The sequence below is a fragment of the Cyclospora cayetanensis genome, unplaced genomic scaffold (assembly GCF_002999335.1).
Source record: "Cyclospora cayetanensis isolate NF1_C8 unplaced genomic scaffold, CcayRef3 CcayRef3_contig_200, whole genome shotgun sequence".
NCBI classification, from domain to species: Eukaryota; Apicomplexa; class Conoidasida; order Eucoccidiorida; family Eimeriidae; genus Cyclospora; species Cyclospora cayetanensis.
This window is the reverse complement of record NW_020312149.1, coordinates 1,476-24,607: the sequence shown is the minus strand read 5'-3', so window position 1 is coordinate 24,607 and position 23,132 is coordinate 1,476. Positions and strand designations below refer to the sequence as shown.

General features: G+C 50.8%; 3 protein-coding genes across 3 annotated transcripts; all 3 read right to left on the bottom strand.

Annotated features, from left to right (window-relative positions):
- Nucleotides 1–1,080: 1,080 nt before the first annotated feature.
- Nucleotides 1,081–8,151, bottom strand: LOC34619019 (ATP-dependent zinc metalloprotease FtsH). The gene is made up of 19 exons (XM_026337792.1): nt 8,147–8,151; nt 7,532–7,970; nt 7,003–7,225; nt 6,749–6,915; nt 6,354–6,505; nt 6,005–6,080; nt 5,823–5,850; nt 5,531–5,673; nt 5,021–5,147; nt 4,595–4,738; nt 4,335–4,444; nt 3,811–3,894; nt 3,347–3,430; nt 2,981–3,123; nt 2,580–2,821; nt 2,273–2,424; nt 2,074–2,151; nt 1,405–1,647; nt 1,081–1,323 (listed from the first exon to the last, which is right to left on the bottom strand). Exons 1-19 carry the CDS (start codon nt 8,149–8,151, stop codon nt 1,081–1,083), a joined length of 2,883 nt encoding a protein of 960 aa, XP_026193577.1.
- Nucleotides 8,152–17,554: 9,403 nt separating this feature from the next.
- Nucleotides 17,555–20,155, bottom strand: LOC34619017. The gene is made up of 6 exons (XM_022732328.2): nt 20,087–20,155; nt 19,677–19,889; nt 18,762–19,520; nt 18,215–18,295; nt 17,779–17,977; nt 17,555–17,655 (listed from the first exon to the last, which is right to left on the bottom strand). Exons 1-6 carry the CDS (start codon nt 20,153–20,155, stop codon nt 17,555–17,557), a joined length of 1,422 nt encoding a protein of 473 aa, XP_022588430.2.
- A 1,168-nt stretch (nt 20,156–21,323) lies between these two features.
- On the bottom strand, nt 21,324–22,697 carry LOC34619016. The gene has a single exon (XM_026337791.1). The coding sequence runs from the start codon at nt 22,695–22,697 to the stop codon at nt 21,324–21,326; it is 1,374 nt and encodes a 457-aa protein (XP_026193576.1).
- Nucleotides 22,698–23,132: the final 435 nt, after the last annotated feature.

Below are 23,132 nucleotides of genomic sequence, written 5' to 3'. Positions count from 1 at the left end.
CCGCAAAGAGAGTGGATAGGCAGCACTCAAAACGGAAAGCTCCTTGCTTTCCCTAGAGCTGTACTTTTAACTTAAGAATCGCGGATCTCGTGACAGGGCCCATGAGGCGCGGTACCATTCATTTCCTCACGAGCTGTGGTTCCTTCACTATTTTATGTTTACCCTCCTATGTAGGGCTATCTCTAACGGCAAAGCGCCTCCGGCTTCCCCGTAGGTGGCTGCACACTGGACTGAGCACATTTTGCACCTACGGCTGCATGAAAGTGTTACTTCATTAAAGAAACATAGCTATTGGTGAGTGTTTTTTTGTACGATCTTCTGCAGCAGGTTAAGCACTTAGTCAGATGCAGCTCCCCCTTTGTCTGCAGCTGCTGTGCGGGCTCCAGTCTGCGTTCGGCATAAAGGCCGAACTATAGATGGTAGCGGCGTTTTGCTGCCCTGTCCCCCATGCTTCCCCCAAACAATCGAGCACACAGGTGTCCTACGAAATCGCCTTAATCCAGAACGCTTCCTACCTCTGCTTCTATCGAGCTGCTCCTCTAAATGATAAGCTTCTGTTTGTTCATCATTGTATTTGCCTTCTGCCTGCCGTGCAAGAGACCGAGGCATTAACGCAGCAGAAAAAGGCGCGAAGCGAAACAAGCTGCCAGGGAGAGCGACGCAATTGCGGGGAGAAGAATCGGGAAAAAATGGCAGACATGGAAGGCGACTTGCATAAAGAAGCACTTGATGGCGCGGGGGAGAAAGACCACCATGAACCGCCGCGGCAGGGTGTCATGCAGCTTTTTCGTGCAGCCAGGCTGTCGAGCAGACAGAGCAAAAAGGTATATATATATATATATTAGCTCATCAGCAGAAGGCAAACCCGAGCACCGGGTAGAGGAGTGGGAAAACGTGGGGAGTGTGCAGCCATATTTTGGCGCATGTAGGCCTTGAGCTGGGTACTCCAATAAAAGGCACCGCCACACCGCTTCTATCCCTCCACCCCTCCCCGTCCCCCCAGCCCGTTGCTCTGGCGGGGCAACACTACTATTGAGGGTGCATACAGCTGATAGTGTACGAAGCGGTGAAGTCTAGAGGCTAGGGTGTGCTGCCAAGATCTGCTCCTCGTGCAACAGCAGATGGAGCAGGCGTCTTGGGTTGAAGATTCTTCCTGAGGAGCTCGGGCACGCAGGAGTCATCATCGCCTCTACCAAAGAGCTTTTTCCTCTTGGGGCCTCCTCTGGGGGGGCCCTGAGAGTTGTCGTCGTCATCATCTTTATCATCATCGGAGTCACTTGCATCCTTCTGAGGGCTGTCCTCTTCGCGTTCTTCGTCCTCCTGCTGGCTGCCCCCCGTACTTGTTGCTGCAGGAGAAGTTTTCTTGCTCTTGCCACTGCCGCCACTACCGCCTGCACCAGGCGCTGCTGCTGAGGCGTCCGAACTCGCGTCAGCGGCTGAATTCTGAGTGGCATCGACTTCTTGAGAATTGTCTCCGGTCGAGTTGTCGCCCTCTGACGGCGCGAGCAAGGCCCTTGTGGGAAGGGCATTCACGTATGCAGCGAGCTGTGGATCTGGAGGGAATGGCCTTGGACCAAGGCAATCCTGGAGATCGGCGAAAGTGAGGGATTCTTTTTCAAGTAACACGGTACTGAGAGCGCGCATTTCCTGCAGCGCCAGGGAGAGACGCAATCAGGGCCGCATGCACAGAGGACAAGACGGGCAATGATTCGTACAAAGCGAGCAAAGGGAGAAGGCGGGAGACAACAACACGCAGAAAGCGTCAAGAAAGGATGATCCGCACGCCTCAGATCGAGAAGAAAGGTATATCTACATATACATATAGACACCCCGCAGGAGAGATACGGAGAGGCACAAGAGCACAACAGCATCACAATGCCACAAAAGAGAGCACCCCCGTGAGCAAGTCACCCCCAGTTCAGAAAACAACGCATCACACAAGGACACGGATAGCGTGTCTCTACATTACAGAAGGAGCGTAGATGGGTTATGAACACAATTCTACATCTATATAGACGCCTTTTGGGCGAAGAAGAAGGGGAAGGGACTGGGGGCAAAGGCAGTGGAGCACACCGTTTCCCTCTCCTTGAGTAACTGCTTCACGCGTTCATATTGTTCAGCAATTAAGTTTCGCACTTCGTCATCCACAAGCTGTACGCATACACCCCAGAGGAGGCAGCAGCAGCAGCAGCGTCCTGTAACCCGAAGGGTGTGGATTTAAAAGCAGCAACTTGAGGGCTTGCAAACAGCAGCCACTTCTAGGTCTCCTCACTTGGGCAGTTGCATCCGAAAAAGGCTGAAATGGATCCTGCGGATTCTGCCTGCTTCGCTTCAAGTTCACCAGACCAACTTTAGGATTCATGCCCAGCTGCATGACGATCAGACGCGCCAAGTGGGTCGCCTTCTCTATATCGTCAACCGCCCCTGTGTCGCACGCATTGCATGCCCCAAGCGAGCGCGTTAAAGCCTTGCGCGTAAATACCTAATTCTCCACGGTTTGCAGCACTCATAATAGTAGCATTAATATGAAATTGTTGAAACCCCTTCATAAACGCCCAAGTCCTCGACTGCGGCCATACCACTGGAGATGCATTCCATGAAAAGCTCCTCCGCGGCTCGGCCTGCAAGACAGACCGCAATGCGGTCCAGCAAAGCCTCCTTCTCATACAGCTCGACGGGAGGAGGCATCTGCTGACTAAAGCCCATCGCTCCGCTGTCTCGGGGGATGATTGTCAGCTTCAGCACAACATCTGAGGCACAGAGAGACACAAGCGCATCGGCGAGACGTCGCAAAACTCTTACCGCCCCTGCGCCTCCCCAGCTCCGGGTGTAGGACACAAAAATGCATTGTTCGCAGCCGGCAGCGGCAAGAAGATAACAACACAAGCACCGCAAAATGCATGTGATGGCCAGGACAAGCAAATATGACACCCAATGCACGTGCCAAATCAGCAAGAGAAGCTCCAACCTGAAGCGCAACGCACCTGCATGCTTCAAGAACCAGCCTGCAACAGCATGACCCGCTTCATGAAGCGCAATCGTCTTCCTCTGCTTGTCGGACATCAGACTCTTCGTGTTCGAGGGGAGACCTGCAAGAGTCCGTTCTACTGCCATTTCAAAATCCTGCACGATCAACAGCCAAACACCGCCTCCACCCAACCACACACATACAAGTCACCACCCCGTCTACCTCTTTCCTCAAGAGCCTGCCGCATGCGTCTGTTCAAGTTGCTTCATCAAAAGCACGCGAGGGCTATCTCCTCAAATGGAAGGACTGACAAGCGCAGGATATCACGCTGCACGAAGGCTATAAAGACACCGCAACTACGGCCACTGCCGCTTTTACCCGTTGCTCAATGCCCCGCTTGCTGCGCCTCCTCGCGGCGTAGATGGCTGCCTCATTACAAACGTTTGCTATGTCTGCACCGACCTGTGTGTACAGCAGCAACACATGCAACGCTTTCAAGACAACTGCACGCACGCGCTAGTCGTCCATCAAGACTACGAGCGCCCCTCTCGGCGCCTCGTGCACTTTCAGATAAAAGCACAGCCGATTTACGAACAGACAGACTGGCATGCATATGCACATGCACGAGGCTTTAGGTACTCGGGCACAGACTGCATGCAGCATGAGGGTCATTGAAGATGCAGCTGTGCGCGTCCACGCTGGCTGAGCCCTGCATGGTGGAACGATATCGGATAAGGCCTCGCCTTCTTTCGCACGCAGAAAAAGGGCAAACGGACAAACGAAAAAAGAAGAGAACGCTTTCTAGGCAGGCAGCAACGCGCTCAGTAAAAAGACAACCCCACCATTCCAGGAGTGAGTGCAGCCATCCGTTCGGCCAGGGCATCGGCGTCAACGCGGGGAGACAGCTTGAGGGGCTGAAGATGGACCTGGAAAGAGGGTTACAGCAACAAATAGGATAAAGTCAGAAGGCGGCAGCACAAGCGTCTTCAACCTTTCTAGATGCACGGCTGCGGACGGAAGGGAAAAAGGGTTATAAGGCTTGGAGGCGCATTCCAGTTGTTGCTGGTGAACTGCGGAGAAGACGGTGGAGGCGAGCGAAAAATAGACATATACATACATATACATATATGTATATGTATACCACAGGGCACACCAAGCAGTCAGACGGAAGGAAGGGTAGACGAAGACAAAGGCGGCATATCGCCCCAGAGAGGGCCTCCTCTCGGCAGGCAGAGGAGCACCCAGGAGGAGGTGGCAGTCTTTCTTGGACGGTTAAAGACACCGTCCATTCCAAAGCTAGCGAAGTAATAGAAGAAAAGTACTTTTTTCGGGATAATGCTGTAGGAGTGTCGTGCCCATGTCTCACCTTGAAGATCTCGGCTCGCTCCTTGACATCAGGCCTATTGATCATTACACGTCGGTCGAAGCGACCCGCGCGCTTCAAAGCCGCATCCAGCAAATCTTCTCGATTGGTTCCTGAGCAAAGACGACCATAGCTTTCCCCGACCCTTCTTGGACAATCGCATGCACTCCGAAAAGGGGGACGGTGAGGAAGAGCAGACTTCCTAAATGCACATGCATCTCTCGGCAGGAAGCTGCCATGGGGTCCCTCCAAAGTGCACGTACCTGCCAAAACAACAACCGACTGCTGTGGAGAGAAACCATCCATTTCAACGAGCAGCTGATTCAGCGTCTGCTCCCTTTCGCTGTTTGCAAACTGAGTGCTGCGGCTGGCGCCTACGCTGTCGATCTCGTCGATCCAAATGATAGCTAAGACAAGCACACGCAATACCAGAGAAAGCAAGGAATAAGCCGCAACCCACGCGTCCCGGTAGCAGGAGACAATTCCCAAGAAAACCACGAGGTCACCTCGACACGCCAAGACACCCTCTGCATAATCACGAGGTCACCTCGACACGCCAAGACACCCTCTGCAAAATCACGAGGTCACCTCGACACGCCAAGACACCCTCTCCTCCCCAGCAGCCAAGGATCCTGAGAAGGCATCACACCGATGTCCTCCTACACCCTATTTCTGCCCCCCAAACTAACAAGGCGCTGCTTTTCTTGCTTCGTCGAAAAGCTCGCGAACGCGGGAGGCTCCAACTCCCACGAATAGCTCTACAAAGTCGGAGCCACTAATCGAAAAGAAGGGGACACCCGCCTCTCCAGCAACGGCCTGCCCACACAGACACAGCCATAACTCTCGGAACCCTCAAGTGGCTTGGCCCTCCCCCAGTTGCTTCACCGCGAATACACAAACCGTCCGCAAGACAGGCGCTGCGCCACTCAACCCCAAAAGCAGCCTTCTCACGCACCCTTCCCACCAAGGCCGAGAACACATACACACGCAGAAACACAGAGAGAGAGAGACACACACGCACAGAAACACACACGCACAGAAACACACACACAGAAACACAAACACAAAAAACACAGAAACACAAACACAAAAACACAGAAACACAAACACAACACAGAAACACACACATATACATACACACAGAAACACACACATACATACACATACACACCGCAAGACTTCAACGAGCCTCGGCTCACCTTGGCCAGAAGCGTCTTGCCCGTACCAGGGGGCCCAACCAGAAGAGCGCCCTTGGGCAACTTGGCCCCCATTTTATGAAATGAAGTAGGATTTTTTAGGAAAGCTACGAACTCCATGATCTCCCGCTTGGCCTCATGAAGGCCTACACCCGCAAGACCAGCAACACCCAAGCACAAGGCACACCGAAGCCTTGCAGACCGCGAACTGCACAAGCGCGTTCTACACTACACACACAGGGCACTGAGCGGCAAGCTTCTCCTAACTCCCACAGTCGTGTGGAGGCGCGCCTACCCGCAACATCCGAAAAGCGAACCTTCACCTGCAAATCAAGAGGCAGCCACACACCACTCCTTTCTGCAGTGCTCCCTCCCCCCCCCCGCATTCCAAGCCACACTCATCGGTGTCCACACAAACCCCTTTGCTAAGCGAACCCCAGCAGCAAAGATCCCTCCCCCTTAAGCCAAGCACCCTACTGTGTCGGGCTTGATGCGCGCTCTCTTCGAACTGCTGCTGCCTAGCAGACGATTCAGGCCACTTGCACTGCCCCCCCTGCAGACGGACGCAGCCACACACTTTTCTTCGCCAAAACTCTCAAAGCTGCAAGATGGGATAAATACCTCGAGTCTACCCTGTGCGGCACGGGCCGCCGCTCTCGCAGTTTAGCGGCGCTGTCTAGAAATCCTGCACCCGAGAGGACTGGACAGCCTCTAGAGGTCACTTCTCCTCCGTCTTCAATTGCAGGGGAGGGCCTCTGGGCGTCAAGAAGCACGCACAATACATGCGCGCGACAGAGAGAGAGAGAGAGAGAACATTCAAAAGTACCTGTTGATCGCGCCTCCCATGAGGAGGTCCCTCGCTATCGTTGCAATAATGAGAAGGAAGAAGGTGGACGCAATCAGATCGCCGAGACTGAGGCTCCAACCCTCTTCCACGTAGATGGGCAGGAAATCCTTCGGGTGGATACCCAGAGACGCCTACACAAAGCACCACCTCAATAGGGAAGCGAGTCGATGCAACACTGTACACGACAAGGACTGTTTCAGAGCTTTGTGTCTCTGAGACGCTTTCTTGAGAGGGCCGTCGGGATATGCTGCCGCTAGCCGCCTGCCGCGGCTCTCCAGCAGCCCTTAGCCACGCTAAACGGGGTCTTAGAGTCAAGAAGCGGGGTTTAAAACTCTTATGCAGCTACGGTTCTTCGGGTGCAACTCTGGAAGGACCTGAAAATGCTCCATTTTCTCTATGAAACTTTCGGGAGCAAGGCCTGTCCGGAACCGAACGATATGTTTCTTTGGCAGTATGTCGCTTAACTTTGGCTGTTGTAGCTGCTGATGATCCTGCAGCACCGCCTGTGACTGGAAGGCCTGCTGCTGCGGCTGAGGATACGCAAACAAGTAATCCTGCTGGGCGGAAGCCTGCAGTTGCTGCATCGGCGGGTTCTGCTGCATCGCCTGCTGAGGAGTCTGCACCGTCAGGGGCTGCTGAAGCGGCTGTTGCATCTGCATCTGCATCCGCTGCTGCTGCTGCTGCTGCTGCATCTGAGCATACATCATCATCTGCTGCCGTTGCTGCTGCTGGATCTCCTGCAACTGCTCTGGAGTGGGTGGCGCCCGAACTACCGCAGTGCAGCGGCCTCTATCGCCAACCACCACAACTTTCTCCACCAAGCCCCTTGCCACGTAGGAGCTTAAAAATTCCTGAAAGCAGCAGCAGCACAGGCAAACACATATACATTCGCCCTTGTTGCTGCTGTTGCTGCTGATCCTTCTGTTGCAACTTGAAAAAGACGGCACTCCTAAGGACCCACAGTGTTATATACATGTATATGTAGATACATGTCCTCTATAGATATATATATATACCCTTGTTATTTATATACATATATATAACAAGTACATATATTCTTGATATAAAATGGTCTTAATGCGGCTGCAGTTGGGTCTGTTTACACAACTAAGCGAGCAGCCACAACAGCGCTCTCAAGGTCTATCCTCGCATCCCACCTGTAGTGACAGCTGAGGCTCCGCAACCCTCGAGAGCAGTGAAAGTGCAAAGATCCAGAAGCCAAGCCAAATACAGATTCTTAGTAACAGATGCTGCAGGGCACCTCCAGATGGAGGCATGAAGGGCAGTCGCCCGCTGCTGGTGCCGCTACTGCTGGCATTTACGCTGCTAGCCCCCCCGCTGCTTGTGTCTGCCTTCTTCGAAGCCTCCTTAGGATAGAAAGCCTCAAAGCCTAGTGGCACACGCCGCGAGCTACCCCCAGGTGCTGCCGGGCCTTGATTGCGTGGCTCCCTGTTGCCGTTGTCGTTGCTGTTGCTACTGTATCTGTCGTCTCTCCTCTGACCAACGCTGCCACCTTCCCTGTCAGCAGCGCCATTGCTGCTGCTGCTACTGCTGCTTTCATTGGGGTCCTTTGGCTTGCTGCCACTGCTGCTCCGACTATTGAGGCGCGAAAGACTTTGCGTGAGGCGCTGCAGCAATACGCTAGCTGCAGCTTGCTTCTCTTTTGCTGCTTCTGCCGCTGCATAGAGCAGCTGCCGCTGCAAAGAGGGGAGCAGTCTATCCAGGAGGACCACGGGAGCCGCTGCTGCCAAGTGCAGCACCCTTTCTGTTGCCTCATGTAGCAACAGGAGCTGTTGCTGCTGCTTCTGTATTTTCCGCTGATGCCCCCCATCATCCAGTAGCAGCTGCTTTGGCGAACGGTTTTGCCGCCTCAGCTGTTCAACTGCATTGTCGCCTGTTGGAGCGGCACTGTTGTGTTGGCCTATACTATTCAGCAGCGGGATGCTATTGCTACTACTAAACAAGTCATGCTGACCTGAATGTATCAGCGCAGCAGAAGAACGAAAAGGCGTTCTCTCTTTCTGATGGTGCAGGAGGTGACGCCGAGCTGTCCCTTGAGCGAAGACAGAAGCCTCTCCCTGTACCGACGCGCTAGCTGCAGCTGCAGCCACTGCCGTTGCTGAAGCTGTTTCATGCTTCCATGGTGATACCAGTGCGCATTTCTGCCGCGTTTGGGGCAGCAGTCGTGAGTAGGGAGCACGGGGGAGCGAATTCAGTCCTTCAAGAACTCCAGAAAGTCGCAAGCCAGCCCGAATGCCACGCTGCAGCTGCTGCTGCAGCAAAATCGCTGCTGCAGCCTGCATGCCGGCCCTGCTGTTGCTGCTGCTGCTAGTGCATGCAGCAGCTATTTGTGGACAAGGAAGCTGCCACTGCTGCTCCCCTGTAGGTGGAACCGTGCTTCTAGTTGTTTCCCTGGCGATTGAATGGCTGCGGCGGGAGTTGCCGCTGTCTGAGAGAGGCTTCACCTGAAGAAGCAGTTACAGCAGTCCTGACACTGGAGATAAAAGAGTTTGTTCTCAAACAAAGACGGCAGCAAACGCCGCAACACAGGCGGTCCGCGGGGCCGGTATGCAGTAACGGATGGCATGCAGCACCGGGCCTTTAGGGGGCGTTGAAGGCTGGCACTGCTCCAACAGTGCTCAAATATCTTGCTAAAGCGATTAAAAGGTTCTGTGCAGCACAGGTTAAAGCAGAAGGAGGGACGCATGGGGTGTACTGGGTGGCGGTATTGCGGCTACTGGAAGCCAAACATATGAGTGGGAAGTACAAAGGCAACTGTGCCGAACTGCGATACATGCAAGGGCGAATGTGTTAGTAAAGGCGTAAGATTCCTTGTTCTGAGAGGAATTCGCTGTACACTCGTGCCTTTTTGCGGCTCTTGGAGTCTGCCTTGCTGTTGCTACATCATTTTCGTTGCACTTCCAGTACCTTGGTAGGCAGCAAGACCTCTATTCGGATTCTGTACTTTATTCCTAGTGGCATAATCAGCCAATGAATCCTGCACTTTTTTGCCTTATAGAATTTCTCGCCGCTTCAGAATGCAGCTGTTGCATGTGCAAGCCCATGAGTGGATTCTCAATGGTTTGTGTGGCTACAAACGGCCGTTCTACTGAGCAGCTTCCTCATCCCCAGGGCACTGTTCATCTGTTTCCTTCGGATCTGACACTAGCAAAAGTGCAACTAAGACCTTTTAAATCTGGGACCGAGCATCTCAATCAGCTTGATGTACTTCCTAAAGGCCAAAGCGAAGGTCTGCCGCGTAGGGTGGAAACTGACCGTGTTAGAGGCCACATTAGGCATAAACACTACCCAGGAAGAGAATCGCGCATACTTTTGAATACTGAATGGGTCAGACGCGCTGACAAAACCTCGAAACCATCAATTTGCTCCTAGCTGTGCTAACGTTGCGTCCCATAATGAAACTGGCACATTATACGCTCCATCTACAATATTTTCTGGAAACCGCTGGACTTCAGAGTACGTACAAGCCTAGGATAAGGCGGCGATTACTTTCCAAGAGAGGCTTTTTCCATTCCTTGATCGCGCCCCCCAGAATTCCGATATGAATGGCAAAGGACAGCTACGGTGCGCGTTGCTGCACCCTCTAAGCATTTCGAGCATTCGCACACTCTCCAGGAAAGCAAAAACAGGAAAAATACGAATGAGCAAGCGAAGAGTACAAAAACCCGTACAGAGAGTTTGACGGAAACAAAAACACATACACACAGAAGCCAGCAGCCTTCGAAGAACCAAGCAAACACGACCCCTCTTCTGAGATTGTTCATTGTCTTCAGAGTGCTGAAATGTGTGAACCTCCTACTCTGAGAAAACAAGTCCTAATAAGAATGTGTGAGGAAAATCAAACAACCACTCGTTTAACAGTACCTTCACCCCTCGCAGAGCAAGGTTAATGTGCAACACGCCCAAGTCACGCAGCGCAGTCGCTTTGCAAAACCCAAAAGGCGCATAAGCAAGTACCCTAAAGTGCCTGCGCATAGATCCGGGTGTTGAAGACACCTTAAAATTAATACTCGGACACATTTCAAGCACTATTTTTGGATAAAGCTAGCTATAATCAGCAGAACAGGCGCTAGGGCAAGAAAATTTCTAAAAAGCTGGAGGATTCCGTTTGTGCCAACTACAGGTGCGAACTAGACAGAGCTGTAAATTAGAAGCTTCATCATTTCTAGAAGCCAGTACCGCTATGGAATTCTCTGGGTATTTCTCCGCCTACACGCGATTCACTTGATTGCGCAGCGAACTCCGCGAACGATTGAGGGAGTCCCGAAACTTCTTATGGAAGCCCGTACTGATACTTCTGTGCCACCTTCAACTCTAGATAAAGCGATAACAGAAATGTATTGACTCAAGGGAGTAATGGCCGCCTGGACGCAGGCGTGTTCCTCCAGTAAGCTTCAATGCACCCTTAGGAGACTATCAATACACGAGAAGCCAATGCCCAGGCTAGAAATACACAGCCGAACTCCAACTAGTATAGTCAATGATGTCTCTCTCAAGCTTTCACAGCCCTTTGCTTGCACTGGCTGGCTGTTCCCTGACTCGTTCCGTTGCCAAGGATGGCTGCTGAACCCCAAACCACGAAGTCAAGGCCCGGTTCCGACACGTGCTTCTAAGTGTAGCATGGGGATGCGGGGGAGCAGCCGGTCTTCAACTGCGCTGTTAAATTCTAAGCCCACTTAACATGAGGATGAAAATCAAGCTATGCGACCGTATTGTTCTATGCGCAGTGTCTCAAATACTGCAGGTGCGGCTGGAGCTCTTTTTCTGCCTAGTGGCCTCTCGGTGGTACGCTCAGGTCATATTATAGTCAAATGCGTAGGCGGCACGTAAAGGGCAAACCAGCAAGGTACCCCGAGCTCAAAATTACTTCTGGGGAGTCTGTAGAACTCACAGGGATGCACTTGAAGTTACCAAGCAACTTCCTGAGCTCTGACAGGCCTACAGCAAGAGTTGAAATGGGCCTTTTTGCTGAGTCTCTCGACAGCGACGTACATTTTATCATGACCCTTGACCTTCGGCAGTTCAACAATAAAGTCCGCAGTGAGATCGGTTCAAAGCGTGACAGGACTCAGAAGGCCTTGCAAAACGCCACCTTTGGAAGGGATGCCCGGCTTCTGCTACTGACAATCTGCGCACGACAGTGCATACTCCTCTGCCGCCGGACGGAGCCCACGACACCAAAGCGACAGTAAGACATTGCCGTCGGTATTGCAAATATCGCCGTGGAACAAGAGGACACGATCATTTGCCTTGCCCAAATTGGTGCTGCAGAGCAAAGACGGAACGTTCAGACGACGGAGTCCGCGCGTTGTATTGAATGGCTGCAGGTCAGCCTCAAACTTGTACTGCCTAACCCGGTTGTCATTCTTCGGATTGTGCAATAACGGCGGGTGCCTGGGGGTCAACAGCATAAGAAATGGGCTGTGTTGTTAGAAGCCGTGAAGCATTAACTACAAGAGCGGTTTCGCTGTACGGTAGTGAAACACTACAGCGTCGCGAAAGCGCTCCGGAGACCATCTTGGCGATAAGCTCAAAATACCTCGCTGTAAGGCCGTATCATGAGAGACGCCGAAGCCAGAGAGCATGTGTAGAATTTTCGACGTTCTGAAACTTACCATTAGGTGAGTAGGGACTATTGGCGAGTCTGTGTAACAAAGCCACGCCTACACGAACAGTGACGTTATTTTTTCACTTCCCTCATCGCCTTAATTGCTATTTATCAGGTCTGCTCTCCACCAAGCCTATTACGCTGCATTGTTCTGCAGAAAAATGGTCCACGTTATGAAGATGGATGAGGAATCAACATTCAAATACGGTGAGCCTACTGCGACTCGAACGTCCTGCCTGGTTATATGGAGCCAGTTGAGCAGGATGAACAAAACCACGAAACTTCAATCAGCTAATAGGTAAAGTAGCTCGCCTTGTACCGCGCAAAGGGATAGAAAGGCGCCCTTTCGCGGCACGGTTTTATCTGTAAGGAGCACTTCAATGGCGGCCTTATTGTGCAGAGGAGCACGTCTGGGGTGAGAAAGCGGTTACCACAGTTCAAACATTCACACATGCCACGACATTGATTTGTGGCAAACCTCAGCTTACTAGCAAGCTTTGGAGCTGGTGGCCAAGGTCTAAGAAAGGAAATCTATCAAGAGATTGCTACGCCAGGAACTACGAAGCGTAGGCTTGCAAAAGCCAGGACGTAGACGGGCGCCTGCTTTATCAGCCGATTTTCCCGAGTGCAACCAAAGGGCTGCATCAGGTGGTCACAGGATGGGCTGCGAGTCGCCGAGTGAACAACTAGTAGGTGGAGCTTCCACAAATGATGGACTCCTTGGGACTTCAGGAGCAAATGAGCGCAACCTCTGCATCCATGGCTGATAAGAAACAGCCAAATCGGAATTCGAAACCCATGGATTTCAAAGCAGCGTCAACCGGCTTTAGCCTGGAGTCCAAGGTATATGGAAACAAAAAGCTAGAGGGAACCGGCCCCCATATGCAGCCACACACAGTCTCCCAGCAACGCTTCTGCTTGTATTACGGGGAATAGGATTGGACAATCCGGAGCTGCAAGCGCGTGGTAAAGGCCGAACAAAGTCAATTGCGGGTCTGGAACCAGCGGACGCGAGCTGCTTGGCAGGCAACGAAGGCGCACCAGGGAAACGGGAAGTCCTTCATGCATGCTCTGACACAGTGGAGGGGGCTATAGAGGATGAAGTTGTACTTCTAAACTAACCATGGCTCAATTCTGCGTTGACACAAGCTCACAGCAGTGGTGAATATTTGATAGCTTCTCATAGCCCTGTACCTAAACTTGGTATGTTATCAGAGCGTCCGGCATGAAAGTGCAGTCTGACTGTTCATTCGTTAACGCAGTCACTTAGACTCAGGTTTGCTGAGCTGAGAGGCAGCGGAATTCAATAATTGAGAAGGCTTTGGCAATTGACTGGGGCTTCCAATTGGGATTGGATTTCGTGAGTATGGTCCGTGACCTGCATGGTGGACGCCTCCAGCATAACGAAATCTTCAGTGTTGTTTGGGGCACCCAACGGAAGGCAGGCATGTGGCCGCAGTTGCGCGTTGTGGCGGTCAGCTTGCCAGAAAGAGCTAGAAAACAGCACAACCTGGTAACCTAAGCAATCTTCATTCCATCTGGCATAGCAAGCTAGAGCTGGCGCCTCGACAAGGTGAGGCATAGTTCAGATGCAGGCAGCTCAGCGGAGCAAGGCAAAAAGGCGCAGCTAAGCATGCCGCCCGCCTTAGTGATTCTCCAATCGTTCTTTATCAGAAAGATGGATAAAATTGCAGCTTAGGCATAATAAAATGTACAAGTATCGAGTGGGATGTGGGCGTATGCTGAATATCAACAAGCTGCCAGCAGGCTATTAACTTGCTGGTCTTCCAGGCCACCACGTTGAGCTAATCTACAGGACAGTCCTAGGACGCATATCATGGTATCAGAATTCGCTACAGCATGAAGACAGGATTTAAGTGAGAGGCACATGCTTTACTGAAAAAAATTCAAGAATCTGCCGGCGCCTGGGTGCATTCCCGGTCTCGCTTTCGAACGAGAAACCCAACGAGTGTTAGGTCCGCTACTACATGTCCCTTAGAAACGTTATTGAGAAGCCACAATATCAATGCCTCTTACTGAATAAGTACCTCGAAGATTGCACAGGCCAACGGTGTACTCGGCAGCTGATGCCACATACGCCTTCTTCAAGATCCTCATTCACTTTGGTAGGCGCAAAAAGCCGTTTCACACTTGCACTCACAAGCTCTTGCATACATTTATGTCGCTTCTACTTGTTAATGCTCCAGCTAAACTGCATTGTTTGGGCTAGTTGGCATTTGAATAAGCCTATCAAGGAAGGGTGAGTGGCTATTTACATGGATGATGTCCCAGTATTCAACCGAAAAGATCACGAGCACCGATAGCACCGATGGCATGCGCTTCAGCTGTTGCAGGTAGCAATAGTGGTATGAAAATGCGTGCAAGTGCTTTCCTTTATGAGAAAAATTGTAATTCTGGGCCCCGTGATTGGGCTGCAGGAAATGAGCCAGGCCTGGCAAAAATTGGAATATTTAGGCGTGGCCTTACGCACCCGACAGGACGTTGCAAAATTCACTTAGATGACACCTGGTTACCGATACCATTTACTATCTACGTTCATTTGGATTATTGCTGTTGGGACAGATCTACTCAAGAAAATCAACGCGTGACTAGACAGGGAAGGTTGATGCCGTAGCACGGCTGTACATAAGCCGCCTTACAGCTCTTCCGATACTTGGACTGCCTGATTATGAGCTTTGAAGTCCCCTAGCAACCAAGGTTGAAAATGTGCTGTTGTGGCTTTTGTCTTAACGTGCTGCATTTTTTTATCGAAAGTTCCAGATCATTGCTTGGTATTCTAATCGTTTCACCGAAACTAAGCAGCGGCATCCAGTGTGAGAAAAGGGACTTCGCAGTGTGGTGGGAAGTGCGAAATTGCCTGCATCATTTAGGTGGACTTTAGTTCGCTTTCCAGGTCGACCTTGAGCGTCTGCTGACCTTTACGAGGAGTTTTCAGGACTGTGCTAAAAATGGCTTTGTTCCCTGGCTTCGCTGCTCATTGCACTACAACTTTTTAGCAAGGAATTGTAAGAGCACCACCAACGTATTCAACAACGGCCTTCCGTATCGTCGCTGCGGTTCACTAGTATACAACGAAGCCACTCTTGTTGTTTAAGACTGACGGCTTCTATTGAAATTGCGTGCGTCGTATGTTGCTGACACCCATGCACCCGCTATTACTACCGGAGTCCAGAACGGCAAAAGGGTGAAGGATTATTATGTAAGCTTTAAAGATATGCAGTGAGGAGCCCCTCTCTTATAGGGGCCTGAAGCTAGTGGTCCACACTCAGCATCTACGGTTAGAAGCGGGCGGATCCAGAGAAGAGCGGGATAGTGCATGTGGATGTATGAGCAAAGCACAAGAGAGGCAAGCATGGAGTTAAAATTATTGGTGTTTGGCTGTGTGAGTTCAGACAGAAGTTTGGTTATGGGGGGCTGATAGGCCTTACAGAGTGAATCAGAAGGTGAATGGACGACCACGGTTGCACTGTAGTATCCAGGACCATATGCTTGTACTAATCCACACATTTCTTACATCGCTTTCTAATGAAACTAGAGTAAGCCATAAAAAAATTAGTATTGGTTTCCTTAAAACGATTTGAAGTTTCCCCGATCATTCACGGACCTTGCCACACGAACGGCTGTCGCGCTTATAACCGGAGACTTTAAGGAGGGCTGTAGTGGTCCTGAATCGTAGAACTACTAGGCTCTGAGGTCGAACCAAGTGGAAATCTCTAGTTGTGTGCTGGGGATCGCCAACCTCAGTGGTTGGCAGAGGAGCAGTCATGGGTTTAGTTGCTTACAGAACACTTTGCAAATGTGATTAAAAGGGCTATTCAACATGGAGGGTAGTCCTTGAATTTCTTGGTAATCGGCCTTCCCTAACACATGTTGTGCCTGGAATAGCTACCTGCATGGATGAAAAGCTCCCCAAGTACCGCTCGTACGGTGTTCTCTGCACTCAGATTTACGAGCAGGCACGAGCAGCTATGCTGTCCGTACATTTGTGCACATGTCTCTTTTGAGGTTGGGAAAACTACTATGCTGCGTAAGCGAGTGTACTGCATGCAGCCATTGCTTCATGAGGTGCAGTTACACTCCATGACGAGGGTGTAGTTTGGTTTTCTGTACACCTTAAACTTTTCTTCTGTTGTATCGAAGCAGGAGTCTTCATACTTTTGTGGCCTCCGAAGGCAGCAAACATGCCGCCACAGTCGTGTTGGTTTACTCCCTTGTCCTCTGATGGCTAGTGTGTGGCTTTCCCTCCTTTTCATTTCTCTGTACCGGTTGGTGCCCGCTTTACTTTTCAGGTTCACTGTTTTCGCGCTTCCGCGTTTATGGAGAGTTCTGATAGGGTGAGAACCCTTCAGGTTTATTGCCTACACTTCGATCTCGATCTGGAGATTGACTGTCTCAAAATGGGAGGGGATCTAGTGGCTTTGCTACGCTTAAACACTTTCCACTACACTAGATAAATAAATCAACGACTAGAAGTAAACATACTACTTGGTGTGGCTGTTCCTCCAGCATTTGCCGAAATGCAGCTTCAGCTATGTACAATAAGATGCAATAGTGTGTGCCTGTGCGCTGGACGCATTGTGTAAACTAGCTCTGGGTGCTCAGTGTGCCGAGGGTGTGCAGCAAGGTGCAGTCTAGCTGCCCTTCCCTCATATACAAAACTCTGTGGGAGCTCAGGCAGTGAAATGGGGAGCCATTTTTAAATACCACCGAGTATCTCCCTATTAAGCTTGTATAAAGTCTGGAGAAAAGTGCTTTTTTCAAGAGACAGATGGAGCGTCACATACAGCCACATGCTCCTGTATCCGTGTGCAAAGAAAACCACGGGGGAGACGGTAGTGGAGGCCCAAGCGCCAAACGGCTGCAGTTCACTGCAACGATCTGCACGGCGCCATCCGCTGGAAGCAAGATAGCAAATAGGGAAAATAACAATACACGTACAGATTGATCAGCCCGTAGAAATATGCATGTGCATATCACAGATATACACATTGAATTAGAAACCTACGAAAATGCGCCGGACACGCAGATGCAGATGCGATATGGCACCAATACGACCATTACTCTGCCATACTCATCCTGAGTCCTCGGCGACAAAAAATATACCTAGTATATTCAGCGCCAGGCAAAGCCACAGAAAGAGCCATTGGCTCGTAGAAAAGAAAACGCTATAAGGTACGCATTTATGTGGAAACATATTGCGACTGCATATGATTGCACAACCGGTTTCCGCTACTTCTGCACTGCGAAACAATACACTTCAATGTGAAGACCCCCCGGCGGAGGGGTTCCCAGTAGGGCACAGCGCAACAACAGCAGCAAGGCACCGGGTTACGGCAGAAAATACTGTATCAGTAGGCCTTGTAAAGAAAAATCCTATATCCTCGAAGCTTGCTCCAGAGATGCACGCGGAGTAGGCAGTTCTCTGAAAGACTCTCTACCAAGACGCAGGCGTATTTTACCCCTTCTTCGGTACCCAACAAATTCTGAAGATATAGTCTACACGGCAAGGCAGCCTTCATTTGTCGGCCTTCTATTCGGCTTGGAGGCCGCTGGTGCCAAATGGCGGGTCCGGTTTCGGTTCCATGGGTCTGCCCTCGCTATCGAGCCACATGCGCCACCGCAGCAGGTCGCCTGCACAGAAACAACCAAAACATAGTGGATGTAAACATCCTGAGTCACAAAAACACATTCAGGAATGTGTACATAGGCTCGAAGAATACGCAGCCAAAACTGCTCCGGCAAAAGTAGACTCACCCCTCATGAGGTTCCTCTTGACGACCTGGAAAAGCTCAAACTGTCTGTTTCTCAGAAATCTTGCGCTGCTGGCGTTGAGAGAATTGGCGCAGACTTCAATTGAACGACAGCGGCAGCTCGCAGCGAAACCCAAAGCAGCAGACAGGAGGCGCGAACCCACGCCAGCACCTCGGTGCCCAGGGGATACTACAAGGCGAACCTACACAAATAAAATAAACAAGGAGCACCTTGAAAACAGCCATAAGGGGAAGAATGCAATGTACAAGTAAATAGTTTCACGAAAGTCTCCACATAGAAATGAAATCATAAATAAAATCAAATGGCTCCTATAGAAAGGCCTACAAAACACCTTGAATCGATTATGCAATATGCATGATAAACAGGCCTCCACCTTGATACATACAATTCAAACCCGCGCAGTTACTAAGCCTCTCACCAGTTGGGCGTCCTGAGGGCTTGCAGGGTTGATGATAAGACCAATGCAACCAATTATTTGGCTGTTGCCCTGCACCTTTTTCTGCAGCAAAGAGAAGCACAACGCTTAAATCAGAAACTGCCGTCGGACGGTTATGCAAATCGTGAGACTATGGCAGCGAAAATAAGGCCACGTGCATCCACATACTCTCATGTAACTCTGCAGACTAAAACAAATGCATTGAAGAGCAACATGAACAAATGAACATATTAGTCCCCATGCGTTTCGTAATGATTCTCTTCCCTCGTAGTCAACACAGTTGCAGCAAAGTGGCGGAACGAAATCAGTGTAAAGCAATCATTTCCGTATCAACACTTATGTATCTCAACATTCATGAAGCCCACAAAACAAGATTAAGGCCACTATTTGCATGCTCTGCTCTTCATTCAGATTTCATCCACGAACTGCAGTTTCCTCGCCCTCCACAAATTTCACCACACGGTCCCTGACTCTGGGCAGAAGGCGTCTGTATATGCATGTATCTCGTCTTGTATTGTGGCTGTCGTACCTCTGCAACCCAAAACTTGTTCCTTCCCACCTCGACGTACTGGCGTTCAAAATCCGCAAGGTCTGGGCATCCTTTTGTGGCGTATTGTTCGAGTTCCAAAACAACGCGACAAACCAGCAGCAGCAAGAAGCAGCACAAACTCATCAACACCCTGCTGATGGGCGCGAAGCAGCAACAGATTACTAGGAAGCTCCCAAAGTCACGCGCATGTCGACATAGCCAATAAAACACTGCAGGGAGAATAAGAGACCTCAAATGCCGCTTCATCAGCTTCTGCACTAGAGGACCATCCCCGCCACAGGCTTCCCTCAGCACGACACCGCTATCTGTTTCTCCCTTCCCGGGATGTGTGCTACTGCTCCTCCGGCGCTGTCGTGGCTTTTGTTCATTCTGCTCGCCACTCTGCTGTTGCTGTTGCTGCTGCTGGACTACAGAACGCCAAAGCTGTGGCTCGCTGGCACAGCCGCTAATGCCGCGTCTCCCGGCGCCATTCGCAATATCTTTGCTACCTACAGTATTAATACTGCTGCTTTCGTTGGTGGTGTTGCTGCCGTCAGTATTAACAGCGCAATTACCTCCGTCTTGCATCTTAAGATTACTCTCCGTTGGTGAAGTCTTGGTTTTCTCCGCAGTAGTGGGAGTCGTAGTGGAACTCCCAGGAGAAAAGGGTTCACTCTGTCTCTCAGAGACGACCGAACAGGCAGGGTCCTGCCGGTGGGATAGAGGAGAAGCTGTCATGATAAGACACTGAATACCCCCCTCTGTTCCCTTGCAGACGGATACAGACCGGCACTGCAAGAGGCCCTCTGCCTCAGGTTCCTACTTGCATCACTCCTATTCACTAAGCCGGACCAGTGAGCGGTGCAATTCACAAAATAAGATGGCAGAAATATTCAATCGGTTGCTCTGGAGAACCGCGTGGGACTGGGACGGCGTTGTAGCATATTTTTGTCCGTATCCTTCCTTGCACGGATGATCTAAATGCATTAGACATCCAACTGCGAAAGAAAATGCCATTCCATTAAAAAAGGACATATTGCTAGACAACAAAGCCATGTCTGCAGCAGTTCTTTTTGTTGAAGATTGGCAGTGTGAGCCATCAGGGGCTGGAACCGCCGTCAGCCAATCCTTGTAATTTCAGGGAACCTTCACCATAGCTTCTTTGCTTTATTCCACTGCTCGTTTTTATTTATGTGTAACGTTTCCTTTAGGCTACCCGGACCCCAAAGATTGCTCTAATTGTTCAAAGAGACCTAGCAGCCATCGACAGAAGGGGATCAAAACTGTGAATCAAGCCTTCACACTGTAGAGTGCCTTCAATTTGCCAAAGGAGAACCGAAAGCGTGTAGCGCAGCCCCTCTATAGTGCGTAGGGCAAAAACTTCCATGTCGCATTAGACCACATACACGGACCCGAGATCCAGCATGCTAACAAGAGTACGAAGCAGAGCTAATATGTTCAAATTATTCCTCGAAGCACATGACCAACTGTTTTTCGCAATTGTAGAGGATTATCCTAAGCATGTACACTCGTCTATCAAACTTGCGGTAGGTCTGATCGTGCTGCCGTGTAGGGGGAAAATATACTCTGCGTTCGGCAAAGGTACACTCAAATGCTTCCAAGTAGACTAAGAATGTGAAAAATTGGAAGCTCCACGCAGCAGTAAGTACACCGCGTGTACTGCCAGCTCAACAGAGCTACAGGGAATGGTACGTGAGTGTGTGCTAATCAATACTTGCACTTGGTTTTAAATGCCCAGATTGCTAAGAGAGCACAACAAAGCTCACCCCAGCTGTCTCGCTACGCTCGTGCAGATCCAGAGAGAACGGTCAGTGAAATGAGGGCCCTACTAAAAGAACGTTAGATAACTATTTGGCTTGTGTGAAGCATTAAGTCAAGAGTCTCCCTACGGAGACTTTAGATGCGACGATAGAGGCTGAGCCTCTCAGCCTGTTGGTGCTTCTGTATCAAATCTAATTTCTGCTGTGCAAGATAGAGGTAACCACGCAACAAGAAAGCTGAGACTGTAAAGAGGCACGTCTGCGTGACAGCAGCAAAAAGCAGCAAAACTTTATCACACAGGAATCTTAAGCTCATCAGCGACGCTGTTTCACAAGGCATGTGCCTCTACCAGGGAAAATCCGCATTTGTTCACCCTATGAAGAAAAAAGGGTGCAGGTAGTGTCCTGGCTGTGTACATGCAAGAAAACATACATCCAAATGGAACAACTACTCAATACATATGCATGTACGCAGAGCTATGCAGCTGGAACCATGTAAATAATCTGGGACAAGTACGTATGCTGGATGCCGCACGCATGCCAAAGCTATATCATGTTCCCAGAGACCTCAGGTGAACGCTTACAGGTGATGGTACAACACGATTCCGTTTGCACCTCTAACGCACCTGTGTTGCAGACACAAGATGGACTACCACTTTTGTATTACCGCTGCATGCAGGGCAATGCGGCTGCCGAGCAGAGCAACAGAAAGCCATGCACCATCCCTTTCTGAATAAGCCTGAGATCTATCATTTGCGAACCAAGCAGCCGATCCACCCATTTATCTGTGGGAAGTGGTTGCACTCTGAAAATCAACTTCATAATCCGTGTGTCGGATGGGGAACCACTCGTTATCATCGCGAGGGGGCGGGCTGAAAGCGACAAATACTGCTGTTCCGCTGCTGAGCTTGGTGGACCACAAGGCAGTGCGGTGCAGCGATTGTGGAAGGCACTCTATGGGGATCTGCAGCTCCAGTGCTTCGGATCCATACTGCGTCAACGCAACTATTCTCACTCTCGTGAACGAGGCGCCCAACGAGATCTCTTCCGGCGACGCCGAAAAACGAGCAACAAATGCACAGTGACCCACAGGCTGAAAATTCGAATTTTCAGGCAATTTGGATGCAAAAGCAATCAAATCGCTCGGGACCCCCACCACAGATGGCATGTATTGTCCCATCATGTCGGGCCGCAGAGTAATATCCACTCCATAGATATACGACCCAATGCTCTTCACCAATACCATCGCGGTTTGGTCGTTAGGCAGCAAGGCGCAGCCCTTCGGCACTGCCAATTTCACGTTGTACTTCACGCGGGCCCCTGCAGCCCTCTGCAGGAGGACCATGGGGGCGGCCAGCTTTGAGGTAAAGCGAGGTGCGCTGGTGGACAAGACTTGCAGCAACTGATTTACGGAGCTGCCTTCGACCTTCACGCTGCCCCATTTAAGAGTGTCGCTGAACTCATTTGTCAAGGTGCGGACGGAAACGCGCATGATGCAACTCTTTAAAGCGTCTTCGCTGGGCTCAGCAACAGCTTGCAGAGTCGAGGGAAAACGAGGTGCTAGATACACCCCATTTGCGCTAGACAGGAACCCCACAGGTACGCTTGTGTCGACCACAGGATCCGCATTCATCACATCTCCAGCTTTATTCGTAATTACGGGCAAACTCGCCGCCAGCGCCTTCTGAGAACGCAGTTTGCTCGCTAATGTAGAAGCTGCACCGCTTCCCGGCATCATACCCGACGGCTGAGCATAAGGTGGTATATAATTGGCGCTCCCAATGCCCATGGTTGGACCCCATCCTGCAGCAGTGGCAGCGCCTGCTCCCGTTTTTGACCCAAACATCAACGGCGCAATCATGGGTGCCAAGGGAAGCTCTAGTGAAGATAGAGGAGAAGCAACATGATCCAGCTCATTCACAGGATTCAAAGGATCCATTCCTTGAACATTGGGGGGTTGGCCAGGCATGGCATGCATGGGAAACTTAGAGGAATGAGGGGAAATGCCATCTTGAATGCCTCCACCACCAAACTGGCTAGCGAAGTTATCATGTACTCGTGCCACGCTTCCTTGTGGGAACTGCACAACAAAGAGAGCAGCAAGAAGAGCGCCACCTGTGCGTCGAGGCAGCCCACTCGCACAGAAAGCAGCCATCATGGCCATGCCTAGGAACTAACAAGGAGAGAAGCGCGCAGAGGCTAGAGAGTATGATGAAGCAAACGAAACCACAGTACACCAAAAGGAAGCTTAACTGCAGGGCGGGGGGTCGATATGCGAACAGCTAGGGAGTCTGCGATGTCCCGGTCCTCCAGCCAGGCAAAACCCGTTGGGCAAAAGAAGGAAAAAGGGGTTGAAGAATTGTTAAGACGAATTATTTTCAATGGGGAAAATTCAAAGGGGGAAGCAAGTGCTTATGGCCGCTCTCGACGGAGCTAACCACTTGATATCTGTGGCTGCCGTTATCGGGGGAAGGGAGCGACCGAAGTAGGAACAGCAGCACCACAATGTGGGGTGATGTTGGTGCCTCGATGATTGCTTCTTCCCCCCTCTTTCGGTAAAGAGCCCCGGAAAGATCATTCATACTCTAAA

Bases quoted from the DNA above. Each gene is read 5' to 3' on its own strand.
- LOC34619019 (XM_026337792.1), bottom strand. The intron at 6,081-6,353 runs GTACTTTTGAAT...GTCCGTCTGCAG, and splicing joins ATGGGAGGCGCGATCAACAG to GGGGGGCAGTGCAAGTGGCC. The intron at 3,895-4,334 runs GTGAGACATGGG...CCCTCTTTCCAG, and splicing joins AGCGAGCCGAGATCTTCAAG to GTCCATCTTCAGCCCCTCAA.
- LOC34619016 (XM_026337791.1), bottom strand. From the start codon at position 22,697: ATGGCTGCTTTCTGTGCGAGTGGGCTGCCTCGACGCACAGGTGGCGCT.
- LOC34619017 (XM_022732328.2), bottom strand. From the start codon at position 20,155: ATGCGACATGGAAGTTTTTGCCCTACGCACTATAGAGGGGCTGCGCTA. The intron at 19,890-20,086 runs GCAAATTGAAGG...TGAAATTACAAG, and splicing joins ACGCTTTCGGTTCTCCTTTG to GATTGGCTGACGGCGGTTCC. The intron at 18,296-18,761 runs GTACGACAGCCA...TCTTTGCTGCAG, and splicing joins ACAAGTTTTGGGTTGCAGAG to AAAAAGGTGCAGGGCAACAG.